General features: G+C 45.3%; 1 protein-coding gene across 2 annotated transcripts in view; it reads right to left on the bottom strand.

The window, feature by feature from the left end:
• The window catches only part of anks1b (ankyrin repeat and sterile alpha motif domain containing 1B), a gene marked incomplete at its 5' end in the record, with an annotated part of 143,479 nt that overhangs the window by 64,909 nt on the left and 64,101 nt on the right, over positions 1 to 14,469 (bottom strand). For both annotated transcript variants that reach the window (XM_079294641.1, XM_079294642.1), the window contains one exon: positions 4,961 to 5,117. In XM_079294641.1, coding sequence (XP_079150767.1) covers positions 4,961 to 5,117 — 157 coding nt within the window. The remainder of the gene's footprint in view (positions 1 to 4,960; positions 5,118 to 14,469) is intronic.

Genomic DNA, 14,469 nt, shown 5'->3' with positions numbered 1-14,469 from the left:
GAAAGGAAGGATGCGACAAGGAGATATATATAGATAGAAATTGAGGTGTTGTCCTATTGAGTAAATAAGCCTGTCAACACTGAGGCTTTGATGATGGATGTGAAATGTGTGTGTGTGTGTGTGTGTGTGTGTGTGTGAGTGAGACGGTGCTTCCTTCAGATCTGCATTGAGCTCACTCCTGGGAAACACTCTCAGCCCTCCTTGCCAAGGGGGATACGTGTTTGTGGATAAGAATGCGCATAAAGGTGCATATACATAACACGTGCATGGGAGTGTGGATAACTGCAGGGTATCCTACCGAAACTGTTTACATCCATATGTTCAGGTTCTTGTGTGCGCGTGTGTGTGTGTGTGTAGAGTGAGCACAGCCTCTGGGAAAATGTGAAACTTTGAAATGCTTTAAGAGGTTTCACAGGATTCAGATATTCTTTGCGTGCCAAGCGTACACAGTACAGTACGTGTGTCCGGTACAAAGTATGACACAGAGACGTAGACAAGCGTGTTTCTGTGTACATTGGAGAGCAGCTGCACATGCTTGTTGATGCAGGAATGCAGCAGTGTGTACAGGAGGAGTGTGTCTAAGTGAAGGCATGGCGTGAGCAAGCCTTCAAATCGGCTGTCCTCTTCCCACCAGCCTAACAAGACAGAAACTGTCAACTTCAGACGTGTTCTTCAGGCTGTCAGTTCTGCCTCTGTGCCGCTCTGACAAGCAGCTTTTCATATACTGTGTGTGTGTGTGTGTGTGTGTGTGTGTGTGTGTGTGTGTGTGTGTGTGAGTGTGTGCCATCAAATGTTCTAAAATTACAGTTTAGCTCGCAACAAAGACAGATAGACACAGATAAACTTACAGATAAACTTTTAAAAACTATGATTCTATAGACATGATGAAGATATAATAAACAGAATGAAGCACTAATAATCCAAATAAAATGAAATAATCTTTACGCTAACAAGAATGAAAAACGATATTGTGCTTTGAGACAACAAGGGAGTTGCAATATAAAACAAACAATTACTTTTGAACAAAAATTGCCCACCTGCATTGTTATGTAATGTCTTTTTTTAAAAGGCTACGGTTTCTATTATTCTATATTTATGTTATTGCCAAAGACCAAAACCAACAGTGAGTCGAAAGCCAAAGCCTGATATCTCATCTTCCTCTGTGCCGTATATGCTTTCATTGAGCTCCAGCCAAAAACACTTCAACGAACCACATCGTCGCACTGCGTGATATATTCCTTCATCACCACCTTCATTCAGTCACTGATGCTGTGAATATTCGACAGAACACCAAATCCGCAGCTGAAAATAATCCTCCCCAAAAATGCCCCATTTACTCCTGCTGAAGTGATGTTTGTTAAAAACTACAATGAGACGTTCGAGTGTTTTTTTCTCAAGTTCCAAGCATTGTTTTCTCCCGGCTGTCAAAGAGCAAGATGCTCCATTTTCCCTCCTTTTCGACAAGTCAATGGGCCTCGACCCATTTAATGGTGAAGCCCTGGAGTTACCACTTGCTGCCGTTAGCCACTCTAAGAATAAGTGGGATAAATGGAGTGAGATTGCTGCGACATCACTTCTTTATCCACCAGAGAGAACTGAGGGTGGAAATATGAACTCTCATGAACATATGAGAGGGACGGTGACACACAAAAGATGTTTTCATTCATAAACCCAACAGGTCGCAGATCTGCGGTGTGCAGACCTGTGACTGGGCCAATCTGAGCTCATTCATAGATGAAGCCATAACAATGCTGCCTCTTAGAAATGTTCAATAAATATACATGAAGGTGCAAAATTATGAGCTGAGAATCAGGAAAATATCTATGAAAAACTGAGAAATGTACCAGTAGTGGTTGGCATCCTGCTGCCGTGAATGTGAAATTCAAGTTCTCTTCTTGTGCGTTGACCTATTTTTTCATAAAACGTTTGGTACAATATTCAGGATTTATGTGGAGAGCACACACACACACACACACAGGTTTGTAGCTTCATGTTGTTCACGTCAGCAGCGTCTTCTTTACCTCTCGCAGACAAGTGTGGGTTTATCTCGAGGGGAGTCAGTCGACAGCACAAAAGAGGCACTTTTGCTCGAACCGCTCGGCAACACGAAGCTCTCTGCCTGCTGCGGACGTGACTGGAGGCTGCGAGGCTTCGCCTGCAGGCCTCTCTCCTCACCACTCCGCCACCCTGTCTTCCAATCTTCCGGGATGACATTTCACCTGCGACATTCACTGTCAGAGGACACATGGTGCGATGGGATGTCGTGCACAGCATCCCATGTCATCTCAATGAACTAAACGCCGTCAGAGATAGGACGGTGCTTCAAACAGGTTATGGAAAATCTCACAGACAAAAAGAAGCAAAAGGGAAAAGACTGATAAAAAGTAAAAAGAGAGGGACAGCGAGATGTCCAAGAAGCAGGGACATGAAAGAAAAAGCAGTTGTTTGCAGTGACAACAGGTCCCTGGTGTTTCTGGAGCGGCCGGGCTGAGTGACAGTCACCAGATGGATTTCGATAAAGCCGCCTTGATTATCTGAGGCGATACGGAGTGTCTCCGTCGCCTCCACTGAGAGACTGCAGCAGCCCACAGCTGCAACCAGCCAGCAGCACAGGACAGGTGGATATCAAGCAGGGCTTACACTGCAAAACACACATGGTTTAGACAGTCCACTTATGCTGAGGTGAGTTTAACACGCAGCTCATTTGTTCCCGAAAAACTTCTCGAAATAGTTTGGTGGATTATGACGATGGGAACTTTTGGGGCCGGGTACAGAGGACTCGTTTAGCCTCAGATGAGAAAAAGACTTTCTTATTTGAACAAATCTTATTTGAACATCATTCGGTCGTCATCTTAAAAAAATAAAAGTCATAATAAAGTAGTTCGGTGCTCAGAATTCCCTTTAAGTCATCAAATGAGTATTCTCATTTCAGTAAATGTCTGAATGAGGCGACACAATGGTGAGAGGGAAGGGGAAATGGATATGCATTGGAAGTGAATTGCATTCGATTATTTTATTCTACTTCCACAATGAAACATCTGCCAACAGGAACATTTTATTTTAAATTTTTTGCAGTGTAATGCACCAAGTCTCTCTCTCTCTCTCTTCCCTTTTCTCTCATCTCAATCTCTCTCTCCCCATGTTCCCTCTTCATCATATGCCTCCTCTCAGAGGCAGAGTAAGGCAGATTGACTCACACCCGTGTCCAACTCTGTGACATGTGACCGGACGGGAAGCCGGAATCCATGGATTTCCTCTCCTGCTGCGTCACATTCGCGTAGCTTAGCCTGAGACGACCCTCCGACTTCCTCCACTGAATGTATAATCTTCCCCCTCTCCGTCTCACACTCCTTCTCATCCTTCCTTATGGTCCGTCTCTCAGCAACAAGACAGAATTCTGCAGCCTGCGGGACGTTCCGCATTTATCGTCATTTTTCAGCAATAACATGGAAATGTATGGTGTTCTCCCTCCCTCACCTCTTCCGTCGCCTCTGACTTTTGCTTTTTGTTTTTCTGACTTTTCTTTTGTTGCTTTCCCACATTACACGTTTATGTCTCTCTCTCTCATTTGGCCAGGTAACAGCGTTCAGAGAGCCGAGAACAAACACAACACCCACACTGCTCACTTACGTCAGTGGAGCAATTTTCTACACACACACACACACACACACACACACACAACACTGCATATAGACAGTTCAACTCCTTTCTCCTGCAGCGAATCACAGACCAGATGTAACAGGCAAGCACACACACACGTAAACACGCACACACGAAACAAGCCTCGACAGCAGTCTCGTTCCGCTACTGTCCAAGAGGGTGTGTGTGTGTGTGTGTGTGTGTGTGTTCGGGTCACTAGCAAGGCAGTTCCCATGGCAACATACAGGTGACTCACCAGCTGGTGATGCAGTTGCCGTGACAACCTGCAGTGTGTAGCATCGCTATGGGAGCAACTGAGTTAACGGGAGGAGCACATTGTGGGTTGTTTGTTGTCGTGGGTGTCGAAGTAAACCGGACAACTGACGAGACAGAAAACAGAGTCGACTGGAAGGTCCGACGCTGGACGACCAACTCACACTGGGTTTCCATATTGAAATGTTTCGAAATGACGTTGACTTTATAAAGTGATAATATGTCAATGTTGCGTAATGGTCTTATTGCATTTTGTCCTGGCAATGCTACTTGACCGCAGACCTTTCGGTTGGACTTTCAGGTGTGTTGTGCTAGAAGCAGCACATGTAGCCTCAAGCAGAGATGAACCGCTGAACTACAGAAGTCTGGTAAAGATCACTTCTTTCAAACCAACTCAAAACTTGTAATCCTCAGATCCATCCAGCGCTGAATCAAGCGACGTCACTCGAGGCAACTTATCAGTCTTCACACAGCTGGGGCTGATCCGCTCAGGACTGACATCTGATCTGTGCATGCAATATTAAAATCACCCTCACCCTCCACCAAAGAAATAAATCCCATCCAAACAGAGCTATCGGCAGAATTTCAACAATGTATCCCAAACAGCATTGCTCTCACGCTCACCCACACTTCCCACACCTGTTTACTGCTATGAGGCTCGTGTTAGTGTAGAATAAACAATGCTGGTTCACGTCTTCCACTAAAGCTGTGATCATCACAACAGCGGGACGTTCATATGGATGCTGGCTTGTGAACACAGTAAACACGATCACACTGGAAGGCACCATATGCTCCGCTGTCGACTCGGTGTCAGCAAACTTTTTAAAGGGAGCGTAAACAACGAGTGCACAAAGATATAAATATGGTAAATGAAAAAAAGAGAGCGTGCGAGTTCTTGCAGCGATTATCTGGCTCAACCACAGCAGACAAATAGGGAATTTAACAAACTCCGGATCCTTTAAACTATTTCATTAGCTGTTTCAGGAGCTGAAACTGCAGGTGACGTAGTGATTGCAAAATAAAAGTGTCGTTTTCTGTGTTGTCCTACCATTGAGTGGACAGGCGTTGAGCCGGTAGTTGATATCTAGCGAGCAGGGTTTCCGCGTGACGGCTGTGGTCACAGACCCGTAAGGATTGTCCTCGTCCTCTGGCAGGAACACATCCAGAGACGGAGAGGCGACGATCTCTGCTGAGCGCTTTGAGTCCTGGGAGAAGGGCAGAGAGGGAAAACAAGAGGAAGAGAAATGTGAGGGCAATTCGTTGCGAGTGTGCACAGTTCGATGGCAAAAGGAGTTCCAAACCACGAGTGTATACTGTATTTTAAAGAATCGGTTTGTGACTACGGTTTTCAAAATGAAAACACCAAAACAACTGCTGAGGAACAGAGCCCAACATTCTCTCAAACACAACAACAGAACACAGTTATTTTGTCTCAAACTGTAAAACGGAGACGAATCATTCCACTTTTTGTGAAACATTCAAGCATTGTCTCAAAGCAGCCAGACAGAAAAAGACCTGCAAGAAGGTGTGCTTTGAGTCCGAGCACCCGACCAATCTCACAGCCAAAGACATAAGGAAGGCGTCCAGATAAGGTGTAATAACAACACTTATTTCACATGCAAAACATTTCTCCTATTTCTATTGAATTGTAGTTAAAGTATGCTTCTCTGCGGTACACTTCAAACCCAAATAAGCCTCCATCTACTCTCACTGCACTACGGTACCTGCTGAGCCCGCAGTAATGTCGTGCGGTTGACTGACAGCTGGAAGGTCTTGTTCCCATGCTTCGCTGAATATTAGCTGAGTGCCGTGTCTCAAAAATAGAACACATGGTAATCATATTCTCTGTGTCTCTATTCGTCGCCAAAATCATCTGCACCATCCACCGATAACCTCAGCGTGATCCTCAACAGCCACCGACTGATCCTTCAGATTTGATCTGCAGCTTCACCAACAACCGCAGGTCCAAGCTCCTCTGATCCCGACTTGTTGTCCATCCTTTGCTAACGTCATCCCACTCTGTCCCCTGACATTTCACATCTTTCTTAACAGACTTAAAATAATAAAAAAGATATAATCTGTAAATGATTTATTGTGAATATATATTTTTAAAGAGTGCTCCATTCAGCGCTCATTAAAAAAGTGCTTTAAATTCCAACACACACACAAGCACTCGCTCTTAAAGTGTGTTATTAGAGTTTTAATAGGAAGGATGCTCTTGCTTTAATTTTCATAATTAATGCTGTTTGTGAGGCTTATTGTAAGTCTCCCTCTATAGAGTATCTGCCAAATGCCTAAATTGTAATTTGCATGCTAAATTAAATAATTCAATGATTTCTTTTACCAAAAGGGACTTTGAAAAGAGCTCTTCATTTAGAGGTGGTTAATTAAGAGCAGCATGTAAGGAAACGTTTCTCCGGGACCTTCATATAACGGTGTTGTCTTTGGGTGTTGAAGGAGGATTTCGGATTGCATTTTGCTGCAGCATTGGTGAAAAAGGTTTAGCCTCAAAGGTCTCCGAGAGAGAGAGCGAGAGAGCGAGAGAGAGAGAGAGAGAGAGAGAGAGAGAGAGAGAGAGAGCGAGAGAGCGAGAGAGAAACCAAAAGGTCCCTTATCTCCGGGGCAGACGTGTACCCAGAAAGAATGAAAAACAAGAGTGAGTGATGTGAAGCAGGGCAAAAGGTTACAGTGGCGAGCGTCATTTCAGCCAAAGAGACAAAACATTTCTTTGCAGCGATGCAGCCCCTGGATGTCTGCCTTCTCCCCATACACTCTATCACCACTTCGAAGTCACTTGGCAGCCTGCCCCTGGTTGTGCCCTCCCTAATGGGATCAGCGGTAAACTTTGTAGGTGTGCCGACAACCTTGCGCCGCATACGTCTCTCGATTCCTCCGACTCTCTTTTCCCCCACCTTCACCCTTTCCCAGCCTCTTTTACTCATTCAACAGCCATTATTCTTCCTGTCATCATCCGCTACTACATTACCCAGACTGCACCAGGTCATCGATCACACGCTGAGCACACTCAAAGTCTGGCTGACAGAGCAATCAGTCCCCATAGACGATTTCTCTCACTAACACTCTGCAATCAATCTGAGACTTATTTCACATTGCACTTTATTAAAAGGCCTACAAAATATACACCCCCCCCCCCCTCTACTATCTCCATCAGCACTCAATTAGACTGCCATTACCAGCTAATGGAGACCCAGTCACCAGTCAGTCCTTTATGCCCGCACTCTGCAGGTGAGCAGGCCTCAGCAGGTACTGATTCGAAGCGACAACCTGGTTTTTGCTGCGGATTTCCCTCACAAAGCTGAAGGAAAGGCTGAGAGCGCTCCGATGGAGCCGCAAAGACCTGATTGGCAAAAAAGAAGAGAAAAAAGATTGGCAACGCAGATTCCCCAAAGCCACAGTGAGTGGTGTGCAGTGAGGTTCTGGCTAACAGTCTGAAGCTCTTATTTACGTCGCCACCTGAACACCAAGCATGCCAGTGCAAGTCAAAAGCCCCTTACATTCTTTATATCGAAATTGGAGGAGTTACAAAACAGCCAAAAACAACTGGAGTCTCATTCATGTGTTGGTCTATAAATGACGCACTACGGGCTTCATATCTGGTTACAGAATAGCGAGAAAGGGGCTACCGCACACAATCGCCGAAGACGTGAGCTCGCCAGCTGCCAGAGAGATGGTGGAATGTATGATTGGGGAGAAAGAAGCAAACAAGTTGGACATGATCCCGGTGTCCAACAACACTGTGTCGCGCCGCATCGACGCTTTGTTACATTTGGCTACATTAGTCGGTCATTAATTGTAAATTAAATGTGATAATCTGCCTCTGAGCCTGTGCGTGTGTCCTCACATCCGTATTGCTCTTTAAAAGTGACGCCTCGTGTAACTGAACGTTATTGAAACTTTGTTGCAGTGTTTCAGGGCGTTTTCACACCTTCAGTTCGTTTGCTTTGTTCTGATTCAGGGATTAATATGATACAATGTTGCAGTTGCTCCTTTGTTCGGTTTGTGTTCACACTGCAACATTTAACAGCGGACTAAATCTTGTAAACAAACGCCACGCGCGAGCAAACTCATTGGTCCGATTCTTATGCGGCTATAAAGGCTTAAAAGGCTCTGTTGCTTCTTTTTTTAATTTTATTTAGGGCGGGGGGGGGTGTACATCATCAGAATTACTGGGAAACAGGGATGCTATGACAGCAACACTTGTACGCAGCAGCATCCTCCTATTCAAAACAATAAAACAATTCTAAATCTGACTCACACTGAAACCATTTGTTCTTCAGAGCAAATCAAGATAAAATGTCACAGTTACTGGAAGTGAGATTCAAATCCAAACAGAGACAAAGGGAATCCATTGTCTTTGGGAACAGGAAGTGACAGGATTACTGGGAAATGTGCAGTCACTCCTTGTATGAAAACATAACACCGGCTCTAATATTGCTGATGAAACAGAGCTGTGAGATTGAGGCTATCAAACAGCTCAACCGCGGTCTCATTTGTTTCCAGTAATTACCGAGATGTCACCATGAATTATCAATGAAATACGGAAGTTCTGAAATGCCACAGGTGGAGGAGCATCATTAATGGACGCACTGAAGACAAAACATGAGACGAGCTCCGAGACGAGCGTGAGCTCAGGGACGACATTCCTCTGTAGGGCAGCGAAAAAGCAGAGAGCGAGAAGAGATAGGAGGCAGGAAATGATTGAGAAATGATCTTTAACAGGAAGGAGATGTGAGGAATCACCCACCACGTGCTCCTTCTACTCTTCTCCACCTGTTATCTATCTCCGTCTTACACTTCTACATCATCTCTCACTATTCCTGTTACTCTACAGCTCCGACATAATGAGAAGGAGCGAGGCCAAAGCTGACGGGGGTAACAAAACCCAACGGCCAGGGTGAAGGCGGAGAGGGAAGTAAACACAGGCCGATCAAAGGACGCCAGGATCCAACTCAACACTTACTTTGGAGTTTGTGTCAGCGAACAGAGCGGGAAGAGGAAAATGGGTGAGGAAGTGGGAGTGCAGTGAGTTTGGAGCGAGGATTTCCTCACACACACACAAATGTAGGAAAGACAGAGAAATGGGAGTCAAGTTCAGGCAGCAAGTTTGAGTTCTCACACACAGCACAGCAAGAAAGAAGCAAGAAATCCACTTCAGCTGCATGAAAGTGAGCAACGAGCTTAAAGTTTGAGCTATTCCCTCGCCGGCGGGAAACTACTTTGCACTCTGGAAGAGGACACTCACTGGAAGGAAATCCCTGACGCTCGAGTCCACAGTGAAGCCTGCGAGTTGGAATTAATCCGGCAGTGTGACAACAGGTTTAGCTACCCGCTGTTTTGATGAGTCTCACCTCCTTCCTTCCCCGCTCGGTCCTCGAGGGCTCGGGCGGATTTAAGAAGTGGGAGAAAGGGCTTCAACGCCGTTTCGATGCGAGCGGTCCCTCTAACAAACAAACACACACACACACACACACACTCGGTCTTCATTCATTTCCCTCCCTCCACCCTCCCTGCCTGCCCCTCTATCTTCCAGGGCAGAGATAGGACACAGAGAGACTTGTGTCTGAGCTGAACAGGAAGAGCGCAGACAAACAGAGGCCTCCTCTGGCCACTAATTAGCAGGTCGTATGCAGCTCCCGTCCGACTGCGGAGGCCAGATTAAACGTGTGTGTGTGTGTGTGTGTGTGTGTGACGGCGCCTGCATGCGACCAAAAGATTGTATGCGACGGTGTGTGATGATATCTGTGTAATAACGCAGTCTGGTGTTTGTCTCCTTGCAGATACAGTTGACGTGTGTGATCACGTGAGAGTTTATGTGCGTATTTTAGTGTGTGTATGCATTATTGACTTATGTACAGTGTGTGTGTGTGTGTGTGTGTGTGTGTGTGTGTGTGTGTGTGTGTGTGTGTGTGTAAATAGGATAAGTGCGGTTGCTTTGGTCACGTCCGAGGAACTTCCATCGTCTTAATCCTGTGACTCTCTCTGTCTCGGTTCAACCCCGTACTGTCACAACCCAACCCATTGCCTCACACACTGCACACCGAGTTCATAGGCCATCAGATATGAATAGAGGCTGTAATTTGCTGGCATTTCCTCACGGAGGCTATTTGATTAGAGAGAAACGGGGAGGGCTGGACACCAGAGAGGACAATGGACCCTCTGAGGCCCTCGATGAGGGGAGACGGCAGTACTGGAGAGACGCACTGGGCGGAAAACAGAGATGGAAATACGAATACTAAGCTCATACTTGAGGCTGTATTTAGGCACAGCGGTGCTTTGAGGTAACTGCTAACTAGTTTGCAATAATAATGCTAACATGCTGATGTTTTTGAAGATGGTTACCATCTTAGTTTCGCGTGTTGGCATGACAGTTAGAACTGAACACTGACTGATGGGAATATGATTACTTTTGCAGCGTTTTCTTGACAATCAGCAGGTTACTGATACCTCAGCTACACCTGGATTCCAGATGTGCTTGTGAGCATAGATTTTTGACTCACTGTGATGACAAGACTTCAGGAAGTTGTGCGCAGTCACTGCATCAAACCGTTGGGAACGAACTCCTCGGAAAAAAATAAAAAATATATACACAATATACATATTGTTATGTTTTTCTTGAAACAATATGCATCTTTTTCAACTTCAGAGGTGTTGGTAGGTGTATTTTGTCACTTTGAACAGGGCCAGGCAAGCTGTTTGTCCCATGGTTGCTTGCAAGAAAGCCAATAAGCGTATTTTCCAGGAAGGTTGAGCAGAAGTGAGAAATGCAGTGATAAAAAGGTTAGTGGCAAGAATAACTACGAGGCATACGCTGGCAGAAAAGACGAGATAGGAGAGAGGTGTAGAGAGCTGGTCTCCATGAGAGAGCGAGAGAGATGGAAGCAAAGAGTGAAATAGAAAGAGAGAGGTGCAGGTTCAGGTGCAGAGCAGCGAGCATGGGATTGCCCTCCATGGCTGACTAATCCCACAGAAATCAGCTGGCTGAGCCACCAAAACGTATCCAACACGTGAGCAGAGTATTAGGAGCTCCGTTCCATCAGGCGCTGGATTGAAGCTCACACCATCACGCAGCCGACGGGATAAGGACTCAATGCTACTGGACAACGTGAAGCCAAGAGAAGTGCTTCTGCTTTTACTGATCTTTGTTTTTCATCCATCATCTCGGCAAAGCAAAAAGCACATTGTGAGGATTTTGAACTCGTCTTTCCATCAATATACTCCACGACCGTGCAGTAAAAGTTACTCACCCCAAAAAAAAAAAACACAAATCGACTTTCACTTGGATTCATTTCAAGCACTAAAACACTCATCTGTTTCTTCCTGTATGCTGCAGAATGCAGATCAGCCAGAATATCCAAAATGATTTTAAAAACACTGGAGCTACAGAATGTTTTTTGCACCCCAGATGTTTGTTAAATAGATTTTTTTTTGACTTATTTCCATTTAACAGAATGTATCCAGTAAAACAACGATACAACAACAGCTCGCAGTCTTGAAAGTGACTTCCTATTTATTACTTTTATGGGTACTTTATGGGCAGTTTTATATCTCAATTGTGGTAAAGGGAATTGTTTTAGAGGATGCTTACTGCTCCCTTCAGATTCACAGCATCCTTGAGCACACACACACACCTTGCTGATGTGCCAACAGCACAGCATGACAGCTGTTCTGCCCTCGTTTTTGAAGGGCTTTGTTTTGGAGGTTGTGAATCACTAAAAATCGACAATATGTGGGTCATTCATGCAAAAAACTCGCACTCTATCTCTCCTTATAGAATCATCCAGTAGCACTGATCTTCGCTTCTAACTCTCAGCAAGAAAGCAAATAAACGTCCCAAAATACTGAACTGCAGCTTTAACAGGGACACATAAATCCCGAGTGATTACAGATTGAATTCAACTTTATTGATCCCTGTAGGGTAACGCTACATCACACTGCGGCTGCCTTAGCGTCTCTGAACAAACCTGTTAGTTGAGAATAAATCACTCAGAATGAAATAAAAAACTATTGCAGTGAGATTTTGTTTCCATAACTGTCTTTCCATAACTGTGTTCCCAGGAGGAGAAACAACAACTGTGTGCGAACACCATTAGCTCTGCATATTTATTCATCATCTGAGGCCACAATGCAGTGTTTCTAATGAAACATTAACTCCCCATTTAAATCGGCACACAAGCAAGCTGTTACACGCATATTCACCTGCATGTGCACAGTGACTTTTCCTTGAATATTAACTCAGTAAATAATGAATGTATACATAAATACACAGAGCGATAATCTCGCCTTGTCACCAGAGTTTGTGAATGTTTGTGTTTTTTACGTGCCAATCACCGGGCTGTTCGCTTGGTTTGGTCACACACCGACGCATTTCACCGCTCTGTTGGCTCCTACGATGCATTTTAGGGTTGCATGTCTTGCTCAAGGGCACATCAACACCAGGGTAATAGTGGCTGTGCTGTCGTGGAAGCAGACCGGTGGGACGCACGTTTTTTCCTGTCGGTGGTCTTTTTTTTTTTTTTTTAATTGAAGCTACTGCGTCTCTTCCTCCAATCTTTTCTCCCTTTTCCTGTTTACCTCAAGGACGACAAGATATCTGAACCCCAGCAGGATGTCAGATTTCACACACACACACACCTACACACACACACACACACACACACACACACGCGCGCGCGCGCCTCCAAGTACTCAAGGGCAGCATATCTGTGTGTCTGCAGGGCATAAAGCCATTAACAACAACATAAGTGTAAGCGCAGAGCTGCATCACGTCCCGACGGTCCCACAGAGAGCAGCAGACAGAGAAGAGGAGAGGAGAGCAACAACAGCGAGGAAAGAGAAGAGAAAGAAAGAATTGGACCAAATTCTGATGTTGCTTTTACATGATTTGTGTAATTTGAATTGCATAACATAATAAGTAATTTTTAACTTACCATAAAGACTTGAACTGGAAGGAAACAGCTTATCAGCTTAAGGCTGTTGCTTTAAATATATTAGGCCATTGACATTACAGCCAAAATCTCAACAATATTGAGCTATTCAAATTAGACGTTATAAAACGTTTGATCCCAAAACCGTTTACATAATATCTAAAACCTCACCCAACCTCCCACAGAGCGCATTCAGTCCTTCGTTTACAGGCTTCGACAGCTCTCCACATCATATCTGCCCTCTCAGAAACACACTTTGATGTTCCTCAGCACCTTCAAGAGCCCCCCCCCCCCCTCAACTCCCGGGCTGAAAGCATTAAAGGTCAGCCGCCGCCACCCACTCATGAGAGGAAACCTGCAGAAAGAGAAATATAACGGGGACGCCTGAGCGAAGGAAGAGAGAGAAACAGGGAGGAAAAACTAAAATATGGTCAGAAAACGCTGACGTGTGTGTATCTGCGCACTGCTCTGACGCCTCGGCGATGACGGCCACTGAGATTTGTCAATGGTGAATTTCTGTGTTGCCTAGCAACCCTGCCGTCCTCTCTAAATCGGAATGTTTTTCTTGCATTTGTTCGTTATCGTTCTTCCTTTTCTGTATCCTGCTCTCAAGGTGAGGTCTGAACTTCTCAGTTAAAGTCACCGCGGCAGAGGAAACCTCCTCCACACCCACTTTGGCGTCAGCACGGCGGCGATGGTGGGAGGAAACCTGTGGCTGGCAACGAACATTCACAGCGAGGGAGGCACCCGTCCACAGCAGTACATTGGTTTGCATCCGTGCCGGTACTCCTGTCTGCTTCTGCAAACAGGGGGGCGTGCCGACCGCCATCTACTGACTGTGGATACCTCAAACAACCCCAAGTCAAAAACAATCCGAACAATCCCTTGAAACAAAAGTTTAAAATAAAGTTTAAAGTGTTTAGAGCCGGAATCTTTTCTGTACGACTTGTTAGACAAGTCCAGCTCTTGGACCGACAGTCTTGAGTGACAGCTGGACAACCGCGCTCAGACGATCGATACAAAGGTTAACACACGTCTGCTGATACATGAAGTGAGCGATAGATGAGCCAGAGAGACAAACACGAGATAGAGATGGATGAGAGAAAACAAGCTAAAAAAAAACAAGAAAGAATTAGGTTGACAGATCTCATGTGGGACGATAAGAAGAAAGGAGGAGATGGAAAGACCGCCGCATGAAAATGTTTCACTTCCTCCAGTCATCCTCAGAGGGGACGCACGGGCTTCTCTCTTTATGTGAACTCTGTTTATTCATTATGACACTGGGCAAATTAGCACGGCGCTAACTTCATTATGTGACAACAACCACCTTCTTCTTCTTCTTCTATAAAGCCACACACACACACACACACACACACAAACCCACCCACACAAAATGAAGCCATGCCAAAACTCAGACACACACACACACACACACAGTACAGCTGATGCTTCCAAATATGCTCTATATACACACTCGTGCTCACATTTAAACGGACACGTTTATTTTTTCTCTCCTTTCTACGCACCGACACATTAGCGCCTCACACGCACACATATACACACACTTACCCAGGTGCAAACCTCTCCAGGCAGTGTGCCAGTCATGCAGGAA

Source organism: Melanostigma gelatinosum, assembly GCF_949748355.1.
Source record: "Melanostigma gelatinosum genome assembly, chromosome: 22".
Taxonomy (NCBI): domain Eukaryota; kingdom Metazoa; phylum Chordata; class Actinopteri; order Perciformes; family Zoarcidae; genus Melanostigma; species Melanostigma gelatinosum.
This window is presented reverse-complemented; position numbering and strand designations above follow the sequence as displayed.